This window comes from Arachis ipaensis, chromosome B6 (genome assembly GCF_059453495.1).
Source record: "Arachis ipaensis isolate K30076 ecotype BB chromosome B6, ASM5945349v1, whole genome shotgun sequence".
In the NCBI taxonomy this organism is placed as follows: domain Eukaryota; kingdom Viridiplantae; phylum Streptophyta; class Magnoliopsida; order Fabales; family Fabaceae; genus Arachis; species Arachis ipaensis.
The window spans coordinates 27,237,604-27,260,233 of NC_142441.1; the positions used below are offsets into that span (position 1 = coordinate 27,237,604).

At 30.6% G+C, this 22,630-nt stretch overlaps 2 protein-coding genes across 3 annotated transcripts; both read left to right on the forward strand.

Annotated features, from left to right (window-relative positions):
- The first annotated feature begins 333 nt into the window (after nucleotides 1-333).
- On the forward strand, nucleotides 334-853 carry LOC107646723 (two-component response regulator 24-like). Its single transcript, XM_016350887.3, has 2 exons — nucleotides 334-534; nucleotides 677-853. The coding sequence occupies exons 1-2, from the start codon at nucleotides 334-336 to the stop codon at nucleotides 851-853; spliced, it is 378 nt and encodes a 125-aa protein (XP_016206373.1).
- An 18,113-nt stretch (nucleotides 854-18,966) lies between these two features.
- On the forward strand, nucleotides 18,967-21,168 carry LOC107648032 (uncharacterized). Of its 2 annotated transcripts, none has more exons than XM_088489606.1 (2): nucleotides 18,967-19,703; nucleotides 20,293-21,168. In XM_088489606.1, the coding sequence occupies exons 1-2, from the start codon at nucleotides 19,113-19,115 to the stop codon at nucleotides 21,136-21,138; spliced, it is 1,437 nt and encodes a 478-aa protein (XP_088345732.1). In that variant the 5' UTR covers nucleotides 18,967-19,112; the 3' UTR covers nucleotides 21,139-21,168. The 2 variants fall into 2 exon arrangements, with proteins under 2 accessions (XP_088345732.1, XP_016207545.1); XM_016352059.3 differs by having other exon boundaries at nucleotides 19,085-19,724.
- Nucleotides 21,169-22,630: the final 1,462 nt, after the last annotated feature.

Below are 22,630 nucleotides of genomic sequence, written 5' to 3' on the forward strand. Positions count from 1 at the left end.
TTTTTTTTTAGTTTTTTTTTCCTTTTTATTAGGATCCATTGCATTATTGCAAATAGATATCTACTTAGTATATGATCCATACGTATTGTCTATTGGATTTGGAGATAGAGCTATCAAATCCAAAGTTAGTGTCACGTGTACACTCTCACACAATATATTGATATCACTAACATAGTATATATATTACGTACCAATTATGTGTCTTTGTTTCTTTTTTTATGTCTAGTCTATTATTAAAAATAAAAACAATAAAGGTGATTTGATAGGGAGAAGAAGTAGTAGTAGTGATTCGAAGATCCCAGTTGCAATTATTTGCAAGCTAAGGGAGTGATCATGGATTCTCATAAACTAACGGCGCTTGTTGTTGATGATGATAGGATGGTACGAATTATCCATGGAAAGATGTTGAACAGTGTTGGGGTGAAAAATCAAGTTGTGCAAAATGGTAAAGAAGCCATTAATGTTCATCTCTCTGGTCAAAGCTTTGACCTAATTCTAATGGACCTGGATATGCCTATCATGAATGGCATCGAGGTAATTATTTATTTACATTTAATTAATTAACTATGTTCAATTACATGCACAATATTGTTTGATAAGAATATTCTTTACATATAATAATAATTTAATTTGTCTTTTTTAATAATGAGATTTATTTTGATTGATATATTATTAGGCAATAAAAGAACTTCGATCAATGGGAATTTGTAGTACGATTGCTGGTGTTTCAGCACGGTCAATGGAATCACATATTCAAGAATTTATGGAAGCAGGATTAGATGAATACTTAGAGAAGCCTCTAAATATTGCTAAGCTTACTTCATTCATTCACAAATTCTATGCTACAAATTAAACTCTATTTTAGTTATATAGTTGCATTGTTGGATAAGTCATGAAATTGAGGATGTGCTATTCACTAAGCTATATTGTTAGTTGATTGTTCTTATTGTTTTCTTTTTTAATTGTTTGGGGTTTGCATTATTTAGGTCTTATATTATATATGACTAGCTCGGACAGTTGACTTTAGTGAAGGAATTTCATTAACTGCCTCTTTTTTATTTTTATATATTCTCATGAAGATTTTGGAGTTTAGGTGTTTCAAGTTTCTGTGAATTGGTGTATTATGTATTATAAAAATATTTACAAGATAATAAAAATCAATCTGAAATTATATAGTATAATAATATTATATGTAATAAATATATAATTATAAATATTATGTGTATAAAATTATAAATGTTAAATTAAATAAAACAATTTTTAATTATTATCTTTCTAGCACGTATGTATTATATATACTAGGCATAAATGTTTTGGTAAAAATGTGATAATATATAAAGGAAAGAAGCGAAAGAGAAATTTGATGTTATTTTGAATAAAATGGCTGGACTTTTTTTCTCTTAAGAATGAGGTAGAGTGATATCCAATCATTTAAATAAATAATTAAAAAATAACTTGTTTTAAATTGTAAAAAAAGAACATTTTAGACACATTTATGCCAAATCAGGTTATACGAATCGTGCACAGATCTTTACTATTTTCTGGTTATACGAATGTTGATTTTGATGTTCAGGAGTTTACATATATATAGAAATAAATATTTTGTTTTGGATCTGGTTCTTTATATTTGAGATATACTAACTATTAAGTATTTATTGAAAATAAAAATTCTATCTATAATAAGATTTTCTTATGCCACTATTATCAAATTTCCAAAAACTAGATAGAAACATTTCATTGGGGAGGGAATATACCTTTGACGATTTTATCTCTTTTTTTTTATTATTATTATAAATTCAAAATTTAGAGAATCTTCCTTTACTATCTTGCATAATCTCACAACATATACATCTTTTATAACAAATACTATTTTTAATATCAGTATTTTTTAATAATTAAATAAAAACTCTCTTTATGTTATTAATTAAAAAATAATTTAAATACACAATTAATTAATAAAAAATATATTTTTATACAAATATTAAGAGTATTTAATAATGTATGAATAGTATTTTTCTTGCACGTAACATGTTACCATACATAAACTTCTCTAACTTCTAAAACTATAGACCATATAGTAGTAACTAATTTAATAGGAAAAGAATAATTTCAATGATTCAAAGCAAGATATTATATGATCTTTAAACACAAATAATCTTCCAAAAGCTTGTTCAATCGTCAATTTCTTGATGTAATTTCAGATTTCTCACTTCTGCTGAAACAAGCACTAATTAAGTACTTATATATATATGGAATCAGTACGATGTCTCTTATGATAGTTAAGATTGGGGACTCAATAAAAACCTTGCATGTCCTCTTCATAGAGAAGAAACTATCATTATGGTGTGTCTATGTAGTAACTATAAAATTTTGGCAACACTTAGAAGTATATTTCAAATTAAAATCGCACAATTTTATTATTTTACAACACTTTAATTTAAAATAAAATAAAATTAAAAAGTGTTGTCAAATAGCTAGTAAAAAATGTGATATTAATTTTAGAGTGATAATTAATAGTTCTAATTCATCTTCTCCTAATTATCCATCTAATACTTAAAAGAGTAAAAAATTTAAATATATATTATTGTTTTAAAAAATCAAAAAAGAAAATTGAAAACTTTTTATTTAACAATTAAAAAAATAATTAAGAGAATAAATAAGGATCCCAATATTTTTTTTTAATTTTTACTATACTTTTAAGTGATATTATATTCATTATTAATGATAGTCATCATAAAATTAATCGCATAATTATTATTAGGTAAAAACTCAGGTGAAGTCGACTTCACGTGAAGTTGATACCTGAGAACCGTTAGATAAAAATTTAGTTAAATCGGTTAAATCATCTAACAACTCTTAAGTATCAACTTTACGTAAAGTTGACTTCATATGAGTTTTCACCTGATTATTAATAGAATGATGCAGATATGTTCATGCATGAGTTTTTATATGGGGCCACCAGTTTTATTAGATGAGTACAACAAGCCGATAATGATTTTTGCCATGGGAGACCAATATCATTACTTTATCAACCAAAATAAAAGGATCATATAGTAATGTTGCTCATTTTAACACGGTTTAGGGAATTATGGATTGAAAATCTTGGAGTACATTGTTTTGGTAGAATAAGGCAATCAACAATTTAAGAGAGTTCAGGACGTGGATGCTGCATAACCACACGCAAATTTAACATTAATTTAAGAGGAATGCTAAGGGGACAATAACTTTTGTTATTTGTAGCCATCAAATAGTCATTAATGATAGTTTTAATAGTGTGAGATTGGTATGAGATTTCATCTAATGGCTCACTTTTCTTTACTGGTTACTTGCTGGCTAGAATTTAACAAAGTTGCTGGCCCCTAGACTTTTCCATAATTTAATCACTTTTTCATTCTACTATAAAGATGATTTTTTTTTGTACTAGGTATCCATCAGGCCGAAAACTTAATGATTAATCCCTTAAGTACTGCAGAGGTAAAATGGGTGATCCTCCCAAGCAAGCAAGCTCCATTCTCATCTTCCAGTAAATATCGAATCCGAAAAAGATGGTTAGAAGACTCAGAGCCTCATTCATCTGTGTCAACTTGAGTTGGTTACTTTAAAGATGATTTTATATGTCTATAAGATAGCATTTGTTTTGAGGTATTAAGATAGAGATTGGGAAATTGAAATTCAATATCATGTTTGTTGGTTCAGAGATTGGTACTAAAATTTCTGTCTCTGTTCCTAAAATTTCAGTATTTCAGTACCTCCAAAAAATGGGGACACAGGGGACTAAAATTTTTAGAGATGGAGACTGAAACTTTAATAACATTTTATACCTAAAATACCTTCATTTCAATTAATTAGTTCTAATTTTACCCTTTGTACAAATTAAATTAAAATGTCATTCTTGTTTCAATTTTTGTCTCCCACTTTGCACCAAATAGAATACTAAGATTTATTTCAATCTCTATCTCTTAGTCTTTCTCTCTCAGTCTCAGTCTTTTCATTTTTATCTCTCCACCAAACGCTACCTGATAGTGTGACAGGTAAACATATCTAAAAAAACATAAATATCTTTACTTTTTTTTTGTCAAGTGGATTGGACAGCCCCAATTTTAGACATTACACCCATGTTTCACACACACACAACATACTCACACACACTACTATGGGTATCATGGGTTCTTAAACTAACAACCAGCCTCAGCTGGAATTAAAACCCGGATGCAACGTTGTATGAGGTAGATAGGTATGCCATCTGTGATGGGCTTCTGCTGCATAAACATCTTTAATTGAATATCAGCTTCGGATTAAATTACAAAAAAAAAACTGATCCATGTGAACAAAAATGGTCCAGTCGGATTAAATTACCAAAGAAAATAAACTGATCCAAGTGAACAAAAATGGGTCAGCCCACATAAAATCCAGTTGAGTAAAAATACACAAACGCCCAAGCAAGGCATAGTGGGGCGAATTCCAAATACTAAAACAGAAAAACTTCACCCTGTTCAAAAAAAAAAAAAAAAAAAAAAGAAAAACTTCAGTAGTTGACCAAAATATATGGTAGTCATATTTTAATAGCATGACATCTCAAGACCCTAAATAAATAAATAAAATATGACATTTGAATTGTTCTTTCAATCCTTTGTGTTTGGTAGAAGAACTTTTAATATGACAAACGTAGGAATTCTTGATCTATTTATTCTCTATTTTGCCCTACCTTTAAAAATTTTGAATCCAAATGGATGACCACACTAATTTCATATTATTAATTAAGCAACTAAAATAATTAATTTAAATTAGTCTAGTAATTATTTTATTAGTCTCTTTAAGTAAGTTTTAGAAATTCAAATCGTATCTTATGTATATAATAATTAATTGATCAACAACAGACTTTTAAATAAAATTTAGATCTGCAGTGAATTAATCTTATTCGACCATATTAAAAAATATTATAAAAAACTAAAAAAAAAATTAGACAACTAAAAAGATATTATATAATATTTTTTATTGCAATTAAAATATTTTTTAAATTAAATACTTTTTTCTTTTTTTCCTTTCTATATCTCCCACTTTACTATTTCTTATTCGTTTTTATATATTGTATTTTATCAGTCAAACAATTAAGATATGTTACAAATTATTTTTTCTACGATTAAAAAGTTTTTTCTCTCTATTATAATTTACTAAATGAAATTTGTTCTTTTTATATTAACACAAAAAGAAATGGTTTTATAGGGAGGTAGAGGTGGAGATAATGGTGATAGTCTAGTGTATATATATATATATATATATGGTTGGACTAGTCAAACTAAGAAATAATGACAAATTCGTTTTGGTTCACATGTAAAATTGCTAATTTTAGAAATCATTATTGAAACAAAAATTCGATTGAAAACCGTTCAGTAAAACCAAACTGAGACCTGATCAATTTTTTTAAACCATATCAAATAACAACGTTTTGAAATATAAAAAAAAAATTGCAAGCAAGAAAATTCTAATATCAACAATGATAGCTAGAGAGTGAAGTTTCAAAAATAAATTTCAACAATAACAATAATAACAATGCATATGGGTGGTTTGGAGAGTGAAATAAAGAAAGTTGGAATAAAAACTCATGGCAAAACTCTTACTTTGTAAGAGGCAATTGGTAGTTCATATTATTAATAGTGTGATTTTTCATAGCTGCCATATAACCGCCACATGATTATATGAAAAACTCTTGTCAAAAGTTTGATCCCCTTTACCCTTGAGTAAGATTAGATAAGAATAGAAAAAAGTAGGAGATGATGCGAGAGTTGAGAACATCAAGACTAGATTAGTGTTAGGTCTTGGTTTCTCCATGAGAAGCCTATACCAAAAAAGATAATTTTTTTTGTTAACATATTTTTTTGTAATTCTTTTGATCAGACAAAGAAAAAAACCAAATCTTCCACCAATATGAGATGAGAGAGGGTAGGACCACCTTAAGAAATAATCACAGAATTTTAGCGGCCTTTTTCAACTAACTAAGATATAAAGTAGCTAAAGCACTACATACATAACACAAATAGATAAGGGGACGGCAAATTTCTTTAGCAAAGACCCCTCTTAGGTTAAAAATTATCCAACTTATTTCCATTCCATATAATAGACGAAGAAAGGATTAACACACTACATGAAAGGATGTATTACAAACATGAAAAAATAAAAAAGTCTCAAGGTTTATTCTAAAAAATCCCAGTTGATCCTGTCATATGCTTTCTCCACCCGAGCAGCAATAATATTATCCAAGGTACCCATACCTGGGTTAAATCTCCCCTTTGCAGAGATTTCACCACCTCTTGAAGAAAAGGTCTTAGCCTATTGACCATCATCTTGGTAATTATTTTGTAGATGACATTGCAAAGGCTGGTCAGAAAGAACTCTTTTAATTTAGTATCGCTATCCACTTTTAGAATGAGAATTACCAGAGTTTCACTCTTAGAGGCTTCAAGAATTTCACCTGAAAAGACCTGAGATACAAATTGATAAACATCCTCTCTAATAATGTCCCAGTATTTCTTAAAGAAAAAATACTTGGATTTCATCAACACCTGGTACTTTAAAAGAATTTATATTTATCACCGTCCTCTTAACTTCCTCTTTAAGAATCTCACTAGACAACACATCACAAGCTACTTGAGATAGATAATGCAAAAGTTAGTGACTCATATAACATTTAATTCTATTGTATTTATAGGACAAAAGCTTTTTTGAAGAAAGTACTAGTCTTCTTCTCCATATTTTTATTGTCAGTGATCCAATGATCATCCTTAGAAAAAATGCATGTTATTTTGTTGCGCTTTTGTTTAGTCATAGTTTGTGTGTGAAAAAATTTGGTATTCTTGTCCTTTAGCCTTACCAATTACTATCTAAATTTCTGATACTAAAATATCTCTTCCTACAGAAGAAAAGTATAGTATTCCCCTTGGAGCTCCTTATCTTTTAACACAAGAGATGTATCATCCACTTTCTCCATTTGTTGCTGATGCAGAAAATCTTTATTTTAAGCTCTTTTTTCTTATGGAACAAGTTACTAAAGACCTCTCTATTAAAGATAATAGCCTCATCTCTAACCTCCTTTAGGGATCTAGTGGTGATAGTCTTTTCTTTCTCCCAAGCTCTCTTAACCACCGCAAGAAACATAGGGTGAGACACCCATACTACTTAAAAATGAAAAAGATCTGTTCCCAGGAGATCTGTTGCTCCCTTGGCTCCTCAACAAAGTGGAGCAGTGATTATTATGTATCTTAGGAAAATTCTGAAGATACTCCTCAGGAATGGTCAAACTCCAAGCATTATTGGCCAATGCTCTATCAAGTCTTTTCAAAATAAAGTGGTTACCCTGCATGCGCATGTATCATGTAAACAGAAATCCTTTAGCTCCTATGTCCTGCAAACCACACTCCTCCAAAACATCACTAAATATTTTTGCTCTTAGATGAACAAAGTTTTCTCCCTAACAGCAGATGAGTATAGAACATCACTAGAGTTGCCTATGGCCAACCATGGTTTTGAATATTCCTTTGAGAAATCTATCAAAAAGGCCTATGCTTTTTTTCTCTAGCTTGGGATCGAACTAGCATAAACAATAATACATGCCCACGCCACCCTCTTCAAGAACTTAACATAGACTACTTGAGAGAAAAGGGAAAGCACAGTGCAAGAGAATCCATGCCAAGATAAAAGGACCAAAATGCTACCTCTATGACCATTTGCTTTCTCTATATGAATAGGAACAAACTCTAACAAGTTCCAAAATATTTGCATTTTTTGAAAAGGGCAGTCAGTCTCCAAAACTGTAAAAGAAAAATATTTAAAAGAAATTATCAACTGTTTAAGATAAACCCAAGCTAATTTTGTTATTGGTCCCTTTACATTCTAAGCAATAACATTTTCGCAATCTATAACGAACTACTTAAAAAGTGAGTAACAAACCAAAGAGAGTTAACTGTAATCTGTGGGCCTTTCTTTGAACCCATCATGCTTTACTTCCTCTTCGAAAATCAGATCTGACACTTAGCATTATTGAAACTTCCACTCCTAAGGTCATCTATCAAAGAGTTTTTGTAAATAGTCAAGTCTCAGCCATTTATAAATTCCACGATTTGGGGTATTCGATGTTGCAGCCACGAAAAAGTTCTTAGCATAGGCAACCCAGTTGGTTCCTTGGAGTGAAACTCCATACTTTTTAATGAAATTTATAACGATAAAATGGAGTTGATCAAATTGTTCTCAAAGCCGACGAACATGTGACCATCCATGTTTCGCCATACCCATGTGGACTTTGATCCTATTGTTGTTCCTTTTCTGGAGTTATATCGGTCTCGTGCCCATCATTTTGTTCCTTCCATTCATTGTTTGGAGTTATGGGTGGGACCTTCAAATATACCTCTCCCTAGTCGATCATAATTCAAGACTCAGATTCCTATAGACGACACTAAATGTTCAGAAGTTCATCAGAGTTTCCGAGCTTAGAGTATTGGTTGGGAAACCAAGCTTGACATAACACGATCCAGGCTAGGGGCGACCTACAAAGATACTTCGATGCTTAAGTTAAGAGAGTACTGGATATGATGTAGTTATGGATTGATATCCAACCTTTGATGTTGGTTACCATTTATATGACTTTCCATAGCTATTTTACTCTCATTTCATTATAAATAACGTCTTCTTATCAAATAGTGATCATAATATGCGTTTAATTAATACCCAAATTTCAAGCTTTTATTGTCAATTGCATTGATGATTACTTATTGCACTGTTTATTGGATACAATTTTGTATATCAAACCAATGAATTTCTTTGATTTGTAAAGCACAAACCGATGCCAACCCAACTCGAATATCTTGGGCTCAACTTAATCCTTAACAGTTTCTCTTAAAAAATTTATGTGTTTATCATAAAAGCTTCTTATTCTTCATTACAGAATGTTTGTCTTAGCATAAAAAATATGTTTTTGTTTTTTATGCATCTTTTTCTTCTTCTAAAAAGCTAAAGGCTTGTATTTTTACCAATTTTAGTCACCATAGTATTTTTTCTACCAATAAGATAGATAGTATATTTTGAGTATTTTTAACATGTGTATAAAAATACTATTGCTTATTGAATACTAACCCAAAATAATAAGATTTGCTAACTTTTAACACTACTCTTTCTTTTTTTTTTTTCTTGTCTTTATTATTTTTTCATAAAACTTTTAAAGAAAAAAGAACGAAGAAAAAAACAAATAAAAAGAAAGATAAGACATAGAAGGAGGAGAAAGAAGAAAAAATAACCTGAGAAAAGAAAACGTGAAAAAAAAATGAAGAAAAAGACAATATATATACTAGATGTGCCCAGTGTAGATCTAGGAAGGATAAGGAGGAAGAAGGAAGATATGTTTAATAATTTTTAGATATTATAAATGCAATGCTATGACAGAAAGTAAATATGAAGTTAGATGTGGCGGTAGTCCACATGCTTATGCAGGTTAGGTAAAATGAAGTTAGATGTGACAGTAGTTTATATAAATATGCATATGCAGATGCTTAAAAGACATATAAAAAAAATATAAAAACGGAAGATTGTTTGTTTAAGAAAGTTTGAAGAACAAAGAAAGAAAAGTTTACAGAGAATCTCAGAGCCTCTCTCTAATTTCTCTCCCTAGTTTTGTGTATCTAAAAATGCAGCCTCAGAATGTTGCCGAAGCATGCTTTTATAGATATAAAGATCTACTGTTTCTACAGTACCGGTGGACAAATTTAGTACAATTTTGAATTTAAAATTATTTTATATTGTGACTAGCTCTTAATCTTCTTGTAGGTTAATTCTGAAACAGTCATCTTCGTTTTGATTGTAATCACTTGAAGAGGTTGTTGAGGAATTTGGATCTTGTCTCCCTTCTTGGTCTTCTTCTGCTTGGAGCAGCTGTAGGATTTGCTGCAAATTTTTTGTAAATGATTCTTTAGATTGGGACTCTACGAGAGCTGCTGCAATCTGGGCCTTCTGATTGAGAAAAATAGATGTTTCCTGATACATTGCCTTGACAAATTTAAAGTGTTCTTTGAACCATTTCCTAACCTCATCAGGATGAGCCATGGTTTAATCGAATTGGGACCACCATTTGATGTATGCATTTTTTTAAAGCATTGGTGGTACTTTAGGATGATCTTGTTTACCATACCTGTATTGCCATGAGAATACCCATGCCAATGCAAATGTAGAAAAGATAAATTGCTGCTGATTGAATTTGTTTTTGAAAACTTTGAACCGCTCATCGGCAGGTGGGGGTAAAATTTCAAATAGTGGACTGAAATAGTCTCATCACTGAGAAAACCAGTTTGAAAAGTGATAATTGACATTTCTTTTGAAATAAATGAGCCAAGTGCCGATTTTATTTATTTTAAAACCAGAAAATCCTTGTCCATGTATCCATTTAGTCCCAATAAGAGTATCCCATTGGGTCAAATGGTTGAAAAAATTTTGTAATGTTGTTTGGATTTTTTCCAAATTGAGTTGGAGTGAGAACTTTTAGGATTTGGAATACTGAATAGGTTGTATTTGTGGAATTTTTAGGGTCTTTGTAATGTTTGATTGACACGAAATCGGAATCTACGAGTATATATTCGTATAATTATCTTATTTTGTTAAGGGCAGGTTTGAAGTGAAACCCTGGTGGACAAACTTTAGGAATTACTTTATAAGGTATTTTTTTCCAAAATTTCGGTTCAATTAAGAGAATTAGATGAGAATTTATTTTTTGAAATGTATGTAGTTTAGGTTTTTGAAGGTTGGAAATGAATATTTAGGGGGTTGTGTTTGGTTGAGCGATTGGGGTAGTTTGGTTTTGGTGACTACTTTGCGTTTTAGGTCTTGACAAATTATCTATTGGTTTGCTACTTGAGTTAATAAGTTTGAGATGTCAATTTTTTCATCTGAACTGTCACATATATCATCCTAAGATTTGTGATGGAGTTTTGTCAGTGCAACATCTTGTAGGGCTAATAAAGTTTGGATTAGAAAAGTATAGTCTACTTTTTTTTGTTTTGATGTTTGGGTGGTTTGTTGTTAAGTTAATGACTCAACGATATCTTTGAACTAGGTGGATGATCCAGTTGGCTGTTGGGTTAATAGAGTAGGTTGGTGGATAGAAGATCCTGTTGGGGTACTTGACCCCGAACACTTAATTGACCCTGGTAGGACTAGGTAGACGCATTTGCCTCTTGAGGAGATTATGGTTGCCTTTTTAGGTATTTGTAATTTGTCCCTACAAGTATTCATGTGTAAGATACTCAAAATCGAGAATACTTAAATGCTTGCCATTTGGCAAAAATATATTTGGATACTAGATTTTTTACATCCTTTTGTAAAACATCATTGGCTGTCTTACAATCCACTCTAACTAAAAATATTTGATTTAATAAATCAGATTGAAATTTGGTAATGCATAAAACTATTGCCAAAACTTCTTTTTTGATTGTAGAGTAATTTTGTTGAGAATTATTCCAATGTTTGGATGTAAATTCAATATGCATTCTTGATTATTTAGTTTTTGTTTTAATATGCCACCATATCCTAAATCGGAGACATTATTTTTTACAATTATAAAAGCTTGTGGAACAAAAAAGTAAAGACATAGAAGTTCTTTGACATAAATTTTGAGTTGCTTAATAATATTTGTATGGTTATTTGTCTATGGAGGAATTTTTTTTTTTAGCTGATCATAGAGAGGTTTAATAAAGGTGCTTAAATTTAGAATAAAATCTGCTACATAATTTAGGCATTCTAAAAACCTTTGGAGTTGTGACTTTTTGATGATTTGATCTGGGAATTTGTCTGCAAACTGGATTGCTCTTTCTATGGGAGTAATAGTTTCTTCGTGAATTATGTGTCCAAGAAAATATATTTTAGTTTGGAACAAAGTGATCTTTAGTTTAGATACATCTAAACCATTTTGTTTTATTATGTGCATAAAAGTTTTGACATGCTTAAAATGGTCATGTGGAGATTGTGAAAAAATGAGTACATCATCTATATAAACAATGGCAAAATTGGAGTAAGGATTGAAAATGTCGTTCATAATTGATTGGAATTTTGAAGGAGTATTTTTTAAGCCAAAAGGCATTACATTCTATTTATACTGTCCGAATGGAACAGTGAATGCCGTTTTATATCTGTCGGACTCTTTGATCTGAATTTGCCAGTATCTAGATTTCATATTAAATTTTGAAGAAATATTAGCAGAATTTAGCCTATTCAGCAAATCTCTTTTAATTGGGACAGGATACCTAATTCATTGGAGAGCTTGATTTAAGGGTTTATAGTTAATTACTAAACTTGGTGTACCTCTTTCGAGTTTAGCTTTTTTATTAACATAGAATGCTGAGCACGACCAAGGACTCTTGTTAGGTCTGATTATACCCTTTTTTAAGAGATCCATGATCTTCTTTTGGCAATATTGGAGGAGTTGTTCATTCATTTGAATGGGTCTTGCTTTTGTAAGAATATGACTTTTTTTAAAATCTTTTTCATAGGAAAGATCCACGATATGTTATTTTCTAATCTAGAAAGCATGAGGCAAGTCAGAACATATGGTTGTTTCAATTTGATGTAATAAAGATTAAATTTTCTTTTGATTTTTTGGTTGTCGTAGTTGGGGTTCTAGAGTTTTGAAAGAGACTTTTTCTTTTAGGAAATTGATTTGATTCATTTTATATTCTAAAAGATTTAAAGTTCTTTGAAAATATTTTTCTATAAATTTAAAGGTTGCCGGAACACCTCCTATATATGTAGTGATCTCTATAAAATTTATCATTAGAGAAAAGAGAGACCATATAAAAGGTGATCCTAGAATAACCTTATTTTTTAAATCTTTGACTAAAAGAAAAGGAGTTATTGCTTTGAAAAATTCATTTTCAATAACATCATTGGATAATTTGTAATTGATTTTCAATCGACCACCATTAGTAGTGCTAAGACATTCTAAGGTTTTTTAAAAATATTTTGTTGGAACTAATCCTTCTAAAATACAATTTGAATCTGCCCCTATATCAAAAGTGCTACTATTTCAAGGACAAAGTCACAGATAATAATTCGGAAGTTGACATAAAATTTTTAAGCGGTTAATTGATTAATTAACCTAAGAATTTCAATTATTTCATCATTTGGGTTATCTCTTGAGAGATGAACAATTTGGTTATTGGTTTAGGTTTGTATAATTTGATTATCCTGAGGTTTTTCCTCATCTTTACTAGAATCTTCATCCAAAATGTGAGATAAAAGATTCTGTTAATAATGCTGTTATTGTTCAATTTGACGGATCTCTATTTTAATAGTATTAATCTCATTTTGTATATCTTGGATAGTTGTAGGTTTAGAAGTTTGTTTTTCTAGATGTTTGAGGATGGGTTTAACGTCGTACTTATTTTTGATAATTAGGTCCTTAGATTTGCCTTTTGTTTCTAAAGTTTGTTTAAACTTATGAAGAAATCTTCTTTCTTCAGCATTAGAGATAGCATTGATGGCTTCGAACAAGAAATCATGTTCCTTGGTAAGGACATTAATCTCATGGGATCCCTCAGATGATTAAGCATCATCTTCTTGAATATTATTTAGATCCTCAGAGAACTCATAATCTGATTCCTATTCAGAACTATCAATAATGAGACTCTTAATCTATTCCTCGATTTGAGGATCCAAATTGAGGCTGTTGATTTTTCTTTTGAGTCTACAGTATCTATTAATATGGTTAGGTTTTTTGTAGTTGTATCACACAATTTGATTTTTGTAAGTTTTTTTTTGTTATCTTTCTTTTACCTAGGAGGAGGTTTTTAATGCTTTGTTGGTTTCCAATATTTTTTGTTAGGATCTGGCTATTGTTTGTTATGTCTAGTTGGTTTAGTTCTTCGCTTGTGACAAGCGAGTAGACCAAATTGCTCACAGAAAGAACCGAGGTCTTTTTTGTTTTGAGCCTTTTTGCAGGCTAGTTGTCTTTGAATCTTGTCGTTTTGACAAATTTTTAAAGCTACCTTTTGGACATAGGATTGGCCATAACTTAAGGAATCGTATGGAATAATACCATTTGGAGTTAGGCTATGAATTTTGTCCCACACTTTATCTCCTAGGGATTTTGGCAGTCTGGCTAAATCATAAACCTTAAACCCTAGACAAACTCACGAATTCCAAGAGATTAAACAAGATGAAATTGGAAGAATTGAAATCTTTTTTTTTTCATAGAAGAAATTCATTCTCTTCGAGGTTAGAAGCAGGGTCTACATACAGATCAGACTTGGCCTCAATCAGACGATCCTTTTCAATCTCTTCTCAATATTCTTTCAATAATTCACATATTTGAACCATTTATTCTGAAATTAATCTTACAGAATTACAAATTAATTCCAACATTTCCAGACCAATTTACCAGAAAGAAGAGAATATAGACGAACAGTCTATTCAATCTCCAACCTATCATTCTTTAAATAATGATGTCCATGTCAATTGAAGAATTCATTATTGATAAAGAAGCCTTACGTAAAAATATTAACTCTGTAGAATGAAAATTCCAGAGAAAATGATTTTTATGAACTTATAAGACACCACAAGTATTAGAGTTTAGAAAAAAGTTTTATAATTTTCTCCCGCAAACTAAAATGTATATTCCGTTCTTCGAATGGTTTCATGCATATAGCATCAAACATAACATAGATTATCCTGTTAAATATGACGAGAGTATATCTCGTTTTATAAATGTCATATCAACTTGGAAAATACAGGATGGAGATTTAGTCAAATCTGAATTTCTCCAACAGAAAAATTCATCCTCATAAATACCTTAGATGCGAAGCATAATCCCGTTATGGCTTCACATTTCAAAACAAAAAATTTGGACGAACCTATTGGGCCTAAAGACATAAAAAATATTATGGAAACAGGCCAACTATATAAACAAATATCTTCAAACATTAGGGTAAAAATTTAGTTCTCGAAACTTTAGCATATAAGAAGCCTCAACATCAAAACCTCTAGAAAAACCTTTATTTAAACTTTTAAAATTAGCCACAAAGCCAAACAAATATCACGGTAAATTTTAGAAGATTAAAATTAACGGTATTTTTATAGTTTTTTAGAGTGTTTGAGAATGCTCTAGATAATTTTGGAACATTTTAGAATGTCCTAGAAGGTAGGTTCTAGAAGACTCTGAAAAGTCATAGAGTATTCTAAAAGAGTGAGGATGTATATAAAAGTATAAAGAGTAGGGATTTTTATTTTAATAAATAAAATAATTATAATAATTACTGAAATAAATAATTTAAAAAATATTTACCGAAATAAATATCTCTCTCATATCTCGTTTACACTGTGTAAATGAGATACATAAAAAATTATTTCGTTTACACTGTAAACGAGATATATGTATTTGTAAATATAAAAATATATTTTTTAAAAATAATAAAAAATATTAATAATTTAAATCGGACCAAACTTTTAAAAATGGAATCTTTCAAATAATAGGAAAGATGAACGATTTTAAATAATAGAGAATATAGAATGTAAACGAGATATATGAAAATTGAAAAAATCCATATATGTCGTTTACAGTGTAAACGAGATATGAGAGGGATATTTATTTCAGTAAATATTTTTTAAATTATTTATTTCAGTAATTATTATAATTATTTTATTTATTAAAATAAAAAATCCTGAAAAGTAGTATGAAATAATCTAAAAGTATTTAGAAAGTTGTGGTAGGATAGATATTTGTAATGAAGGTTCTAGATGATTAATCTGGACTCTGATTAGATTTAATCCTAACCATCCATTAAGAAGGTGGATGATCCATTAAGGAGGTGGATGGTTATAAATAGGAGGTGAGAGTTAAAGTGTGAGTCAGGTGTGAGTCATTTGTAACAAACACTTTATTACTCAAGTGTTCTTTCTACCACAGCTTCTTTTCTCTTGTGTTCTTAGCTTTCTTGCTAAATATTGAGGGTTAGACTGACTTGGTCTTAACTCAAGAGGTTAAGTTCGAGCGCCGACACGGTAGCGTTGGAGTGTGTCCAAAACCATGACACAAAGCCTCAAATCCACTATATTAAAACAAGAATCAGGAGCATCAGAAGTGTTACAAAAAATTTATCATCTTTTTAGCCAAATGACTATCCTTAAAACTTCTCAAACCACAAAATCATCCACAAGAGTCACTAACAATCAGCAAAAACTGCTGTTAATATCATTCATGAAGAGCCACAAGATTCCAAAGAAAGTCTAGGTTCTCCTAGAATCAATCCCAATATGACAACTTTCATTATAAAATGGAAAGGTCTTATAAAACCTTTTTTCCAACCTTACATTACTGCACCTGATCTAGCTTTTGAAGATAGAGAACTAGACTTCAACAGTTTTAATGCTAACAATGTCTATGAATGAAACATAGACGGTAAAATTGAGTATAATATCATGCATATATTACAATATATGATCATGGTTTGTACAACTTATCAAACTGGCCTTGAAAATTTCGAAAAAAACAATTGTGAATGTTATTGTTTTCGATTTCTCAAGACAACTCAAAGGATGGTGGAATAATTATCTCATAGAAAATAAAAAACCTTCAATCCTTGCAGCTATCAAAACAAATGATGACGGTGATCCCATCTTTAATAACAACGGAGAAATTATTTCTGATGCAGTTAGTATTTTAATTTTTATCATAGCAAATTATTTCATTGGCAATCCATCGTTATAGAAAGATAGATCTGCTGAGCTATTATCCAATCTTAAATATAAAACCTTATCTGATTTTAGATGGTATAAAGATATCTTCTTAACAAAAGTTTATAAAAAAATTAATTTATTCAAAGAGAGTGCTTAACAAAAGTGTGTGTATATATATATATATATATATATATATATGAGGATTATCAAAATTTATTATTTTTTGTCATTAATTAGTTATCAATGTTTAAAAGTATGAGATAAAGTGTATTGTTAAAGGAAAAGTATAGGTAAACAATAAAAATATTAAACAATGTAAACAATAGATATATCGGATGTTCATTTTACTAGTGTACGGATAGTTATTTTAATATTAAAATTTAGAAGGTTAATTTGAAGGTGTAGTATATTTTTATTTGATTGGTGGTTATTCATATTGTTCAACAAAATCATTGTCCCCCTAATATTTTCCATTGTTAAATTACTAAACTAAAAAAATTAAATTAAAAAAATTGAGTTAATAATAAAGTGATGAGTAAAAAATAATAAATTCTAATAATCTCTAATATTTCTCTATCTATATATAAAAGAAGGAAAAGAGGATATGTAAATATGAATACCTGAACACTTGAGTAAAAAATTATTAAAAATATTTTCTTAGATTTGATTATAAAATTAAATTGCTTCGCGAACATATTGCTATTTAATTGGTTTTATTTGACTCTGTCGTTCACTCGTTTGTCCATTTTCTCTGCTGAAAATTCCAGGAAATGTACACTAATAAATTACTCGGAGGACCGTTTCAAACTATGCTTCGTTTTCTTCAAACGCGTGAATGGTTGGACCCCTCAGATTCATGATCTTCATGTAAATTAAACCCGACAGAAGCAAAAGAAGTCGAACACATTGTTATATACAATTTATCTAGGTATTCTTTAAAAATTATATAATATTCGATTTTTTATTACAATAATTTAAAAAAATTAAAATAAACACATCTAAAAATTATAAATAAATTTAATGTCTTTTTTAAATTAAATACACATTTAAAATACAAACTAAATAAAACTGAAATTTAAAATTTAAATTTAAATTTTAAATTTTTGTTTCAGATTTAATATATTTAATTATTAATATATTATAATTTAAATATACATCCAAAAATCAAATTAGTTAGAATTCAAAATTTCGAATTTAAAATTCTAAAATAAATCTTAAACCATCTTGAATCACTAGTAAAATCTTCGCTCCGTAAAGATCCAGAACTGCAGCGCTTCCCCCTCCTCATCTGTGGCCGCTTTCGTCTTTTCCCGCGTTGCACACTCCCCTGCGATGATCTCCTCCTTCGACGACGCGCTCCTTCCCGCGACGCGCACTTCTCCTGCGCAAACCCCGCGCCTCCTCCATCGATGGGCTCCTCCCTGTCCCTGGTCTCCTCCGCCACGCACAATCGCCCCCTTCTCCCGCGCCTCTCTCTGTCTCCTCCCCACGTCGCACTCCTTTTGTCTCTGGTAGTTCTGCTTGCAAAATTCTAAAAAAATTTGGTTGAGTTCAAGATATGTTATTCCTTTTTTTTTCGCTTAATAAAAAGTTCTATTTTTTTAAATTTATGTATAATATTAGAAGTGTCTGTGTTTTTTTTTTTAAATGTATTTGTGATTATAATTTTTTTGCACTCATATGTTTGATTTGGGAGTTGTAATATTAACCTAATTTAAATGTGTCAATACTTAATTTTGGATGTGTTTATATTGTTAATTATGTTCTTATGTACATATATAAGTTTTTTTACATGAGTTTTGGATGTGTTGGTAAAATATTTAGAATGCATTCTTATAATTTTGGATGTGTATTTGAGTTTAATTTTTACTGTGTTCAATATGTAATTTAGAATTACAATGACAATAATTTAGATGTGCTAATACATAATTTTGAATGTGTTTTTTTGTTTATTTAATTTTAGATGTGTTTTTGACATGAATTTTGAATAAAAAAAATAATTGAAGTGAGTTTAATTGATTTTGAAAACTTTACTGATTTTTTAAAAATTAGTAAACGAAAAGTTGTTACGAATTTTATGGTTTGGTTTGCAAAAAATTAATGTATTACAAGTGGTTACAAATTTCATGGTGATAAGTCTTTAAAATAAAAATAATTTCTTAAAAATAGAAAATATGATTAATTAAAAAATTAAAATAATAAAATATTAAATTTAATGACTGTAAAGATCGAATTTTGTTGTACGAAGTAGGATTTTCCTGTTACATATGCAAGTCAACGTAGTTAAGTTGTGTCTAATATTCTCTTGTAGAAACACATTAGGATAAAATATATAAAACCAACATTGATGAAAGTTAACAACAAACCAAGTATCTAAATTAACATTAACATCCACATCAATTATTCCTTTAATGGAGACAGAAGAGTTAAATATTAATAATACAAGGCAGGCATTCTATCAAGCATCATTGAATAACAACAATGGTGGCTTAAGAACCTTAATAAACACCTTGAATCTTCCGATTTTGATGAGCAGAGATTCATTTTCATTCTCTCCATTCGGAGAAACCCCATTACACATAGCAGCTGTGCTTGGAAATCTGGAGTTATGTGAGATTCTTCTAAGCAAGGAACCAAGTTTAGCGACGGAAGTGGACTCAGAACACGGACGTTGTCCTCTTCATCTTGCTTCAGCTGAAGGACACACTAAGATAGTGAAAGCTCTGGTTATGGAGAATTCGGACACGTGCTTGATCCAAGACAAAGATGGTAACCTTCCTCTTCACTTGGCTGCGTCAAGAGGACACATAGGACCCATTAAAGAGTTGATAAGATTCAAGCCATGCTCTGTTTGGAAGATGGTTGATGATGGTTCAGTTCTTCACTTGTGTGTTAGGTGTAATCACCTTGAGGCCTTGAAATTCATAGTGGAATCAGTGCATGGAGCCAAACAGCTCCTATATGCCATTGATAAAGATGGTAACACACTTCTGCATTTAGCAGTGATTCTTCGCCAAATTAAGGTACTATAGTCATGCACACACCAAAGCTTTCATTTAATCATATCATGCTTTTCTTGGTTTATATTAACTTAAATCAATTTTCGAAAATTGTTTTGACAAATTTTAATTACTAAAACAATTCCTACGTCAAATGTTAGTATACTGAATGAACTTATTTGAAAATTTTAAAAGTTTTTTTGTATTTTTTAAATGATATATGATTAATTTGTCTGAATTTTTAAAACTGCTTTGAGAATTAAAATTTGTTGAGAAAGTGTGACAACAAAAAATTTTTAAGACTATTTGGAATTTTTTTTAATAAATAAAAATTATTTATAAGTAAAATCTCTGATAACATAAATATTAAATAATAATGGTAAAAAATAACTATATGTTGATAAATGTTTTGTTATGTGTGAGTGATATAATATATGTCCATTGTTAGCCACCATTGTCCATACAACCAGAGACCCCACCTTGTTTACATGGAAGCAGAATCCAATTGGAAGATAACACTAATTTGTTTGCTGTCAATGTAGTATTAGCCAAGTAGCTAGTAATCAGAACTTTTTCTTTAACTTCTTTGCAGATCATAAGATACTTACTTTTGCTACCCGAGATTAGAACAGCAGCAAAAGCTATGAACAGGAAGGGTCTAACAGCTTTGGAAGTATTGGATCATTGTCCAAGAGATTTCATAAGCCTCACAATTGAACACATTTTAATTGAATCCAGAATTCAAAGGCCAAGAGACATACCAATTTTTATTCCACAACAACCAGACCACTCATCACCACATCTTTCTAGTAGTACTCACCAAGAGCAAGAAGAATCACATGAACAACTAAGCAGTAAATGGAAAAAATGGGAGAATTTCTACACAAAATATCTACAATACCAAGGAAATTGGATAGAAGAGACACGTGGCACACTCATGGTGGTGGCAACTGTGATAGCAACAATGACATTCCAATCAACACTAAGTCCACCAGGAGGCGTATGGCAAGAAAATACAAGAAATGGAGGGCATAGCTGCAAATCCTATGGTGTGTGTGAAGCAGGAACTGCAGTTGTAGGGTATGTTTGGTCAGAGGACTATGTGACATTCATGTTCTTCAACACTATATCTTTCTTTGCATCACTTTGTGTGGTGCTGATTCTCATTAGTGGGTTCCCACTTAAGAACAAGGTCGTAATGTGGGTTTTGACCATTGACATGACCATTGCCGTAAGCTTCATGCTTTTGACATATCTGTGGGCATTGGGTTTGGTGGCACCTAATCATCTTTATTATAGATTTTATAAAATTGGATTTCTTCTTGGGGGTTCTTGGTGTATCATACTCTTAGGTATTGCTTTGATTCAAACAGCTCGCTTAGCCTTTTGGATTAAGAAGAGGAACATAATTAGGGTATCTAGACCTGCAATGGGATGATAACCAACAATTAATGCCAAATTTTGTCAAGGTTCCCTTATGTATTACATACTTATGACGTTGTTTGGTCGATTTTTAGCAAATCGATGGTGGTTCGATATCTAGTGGTCTGGGAGCGAAACCTACTTCTCTGTGCAGGTACCAGTTTTCTAAAAGTGTATCAAAGTGTCTTCGATTAGACTGGGATTGAGAATTAAAATAAATTAAGAATTGATAAATTAAAGAAAAGATTGAAGGAAAGGTTTTCGAAAAGAAAACATGGTAATAACGAAAATGTTTGTGTTGAAATTAAAGGAAAACGTTAAAATGCTTTTAACTGAATCAATTAAAAGTAAACAATGCAGAAATATAAATTGAACAAAAATGAAGATAAAGAATACTTGGAAAGTAAACTTGCTTAAAACATAAAGTTTACAAGGAAATAAACTGAAAGAATAAAACGATGGAAGGAACCCTATAGAAAAGTTATTCGATTGCAGACTCAAGAATTCCCTAGGATGTGAGTGTGCTTGAGTATTTTTTGAGTAAAAGTTCCAACCCTTATTCACTAATACTTCTTAGTATTTATAGCTAATCTTACATAACTGATAATTAATCTACAATTAAATACGACATTTCAAATTTGAAGTGCAATCTCTCTTGGTAACCGTTTTTGCCGCATGATTGTAGATATTCCCCATGATCTCCTCGTGTAATAAAAGTCATTAACTTCCCCACTTCTTTAACTATTCGACTAGCTCATCGAAGACCCTATTCATCGTCTCGAATCGAATCTCCTATTCGATTAAGCCTACTCGATTTAACAAAACAGTCGAAACCCAAATCAACGCCAATTGCTTCCAACCTCATGCTCATGTGTATATCTTCTCGAGAAATCGAACCTAACTCATTCCAAATCAATTCACTCTTATCAAAAATATTTTTCGATCAACAAATTGCCCCCTTGGATTAATGTGGTTGCCTTCGATAACATTATCGAAGAATAAAACACTTAATCCAAAAAACATCAGTTTTCAAGTCAGTAATAATTATCATTTAAAACTCCCATTATTACTGCCCTACTCAACACGTCTTCCGAAACTTGCGATTTCTCTCTCTACCACTTCATCTTCCTCGCGAAGTTACCTTTATTTGCATCCCTTCTACAGTAACGGCTACAGTGGTGCTTTAAATTCATCACCTTCTTCTTTGTTCGAATTTCTTGAACTTCATCATTCTCTAAATTTTCTCTACACCAAGAACTCTTTCACAAAATTCTCAACTTTCAACCTCCTTTCTTTTCTTTCGACAATGGCTGGTTCCTCTTCTCATACCACTACCCAAGACAAGGGTAAAGGTCATGTAATAGTGCCACCATCTCCGCCAGCCCTTCGCATTCTTAACCAAGTCAATGATGAAATTATTGACGACCCCCATTTGCAGGTCAATGACACCAGGATCCTAATCCCCTTCACAATCGGTGCAGATACACACCGCTTTCTTGGACCAATTG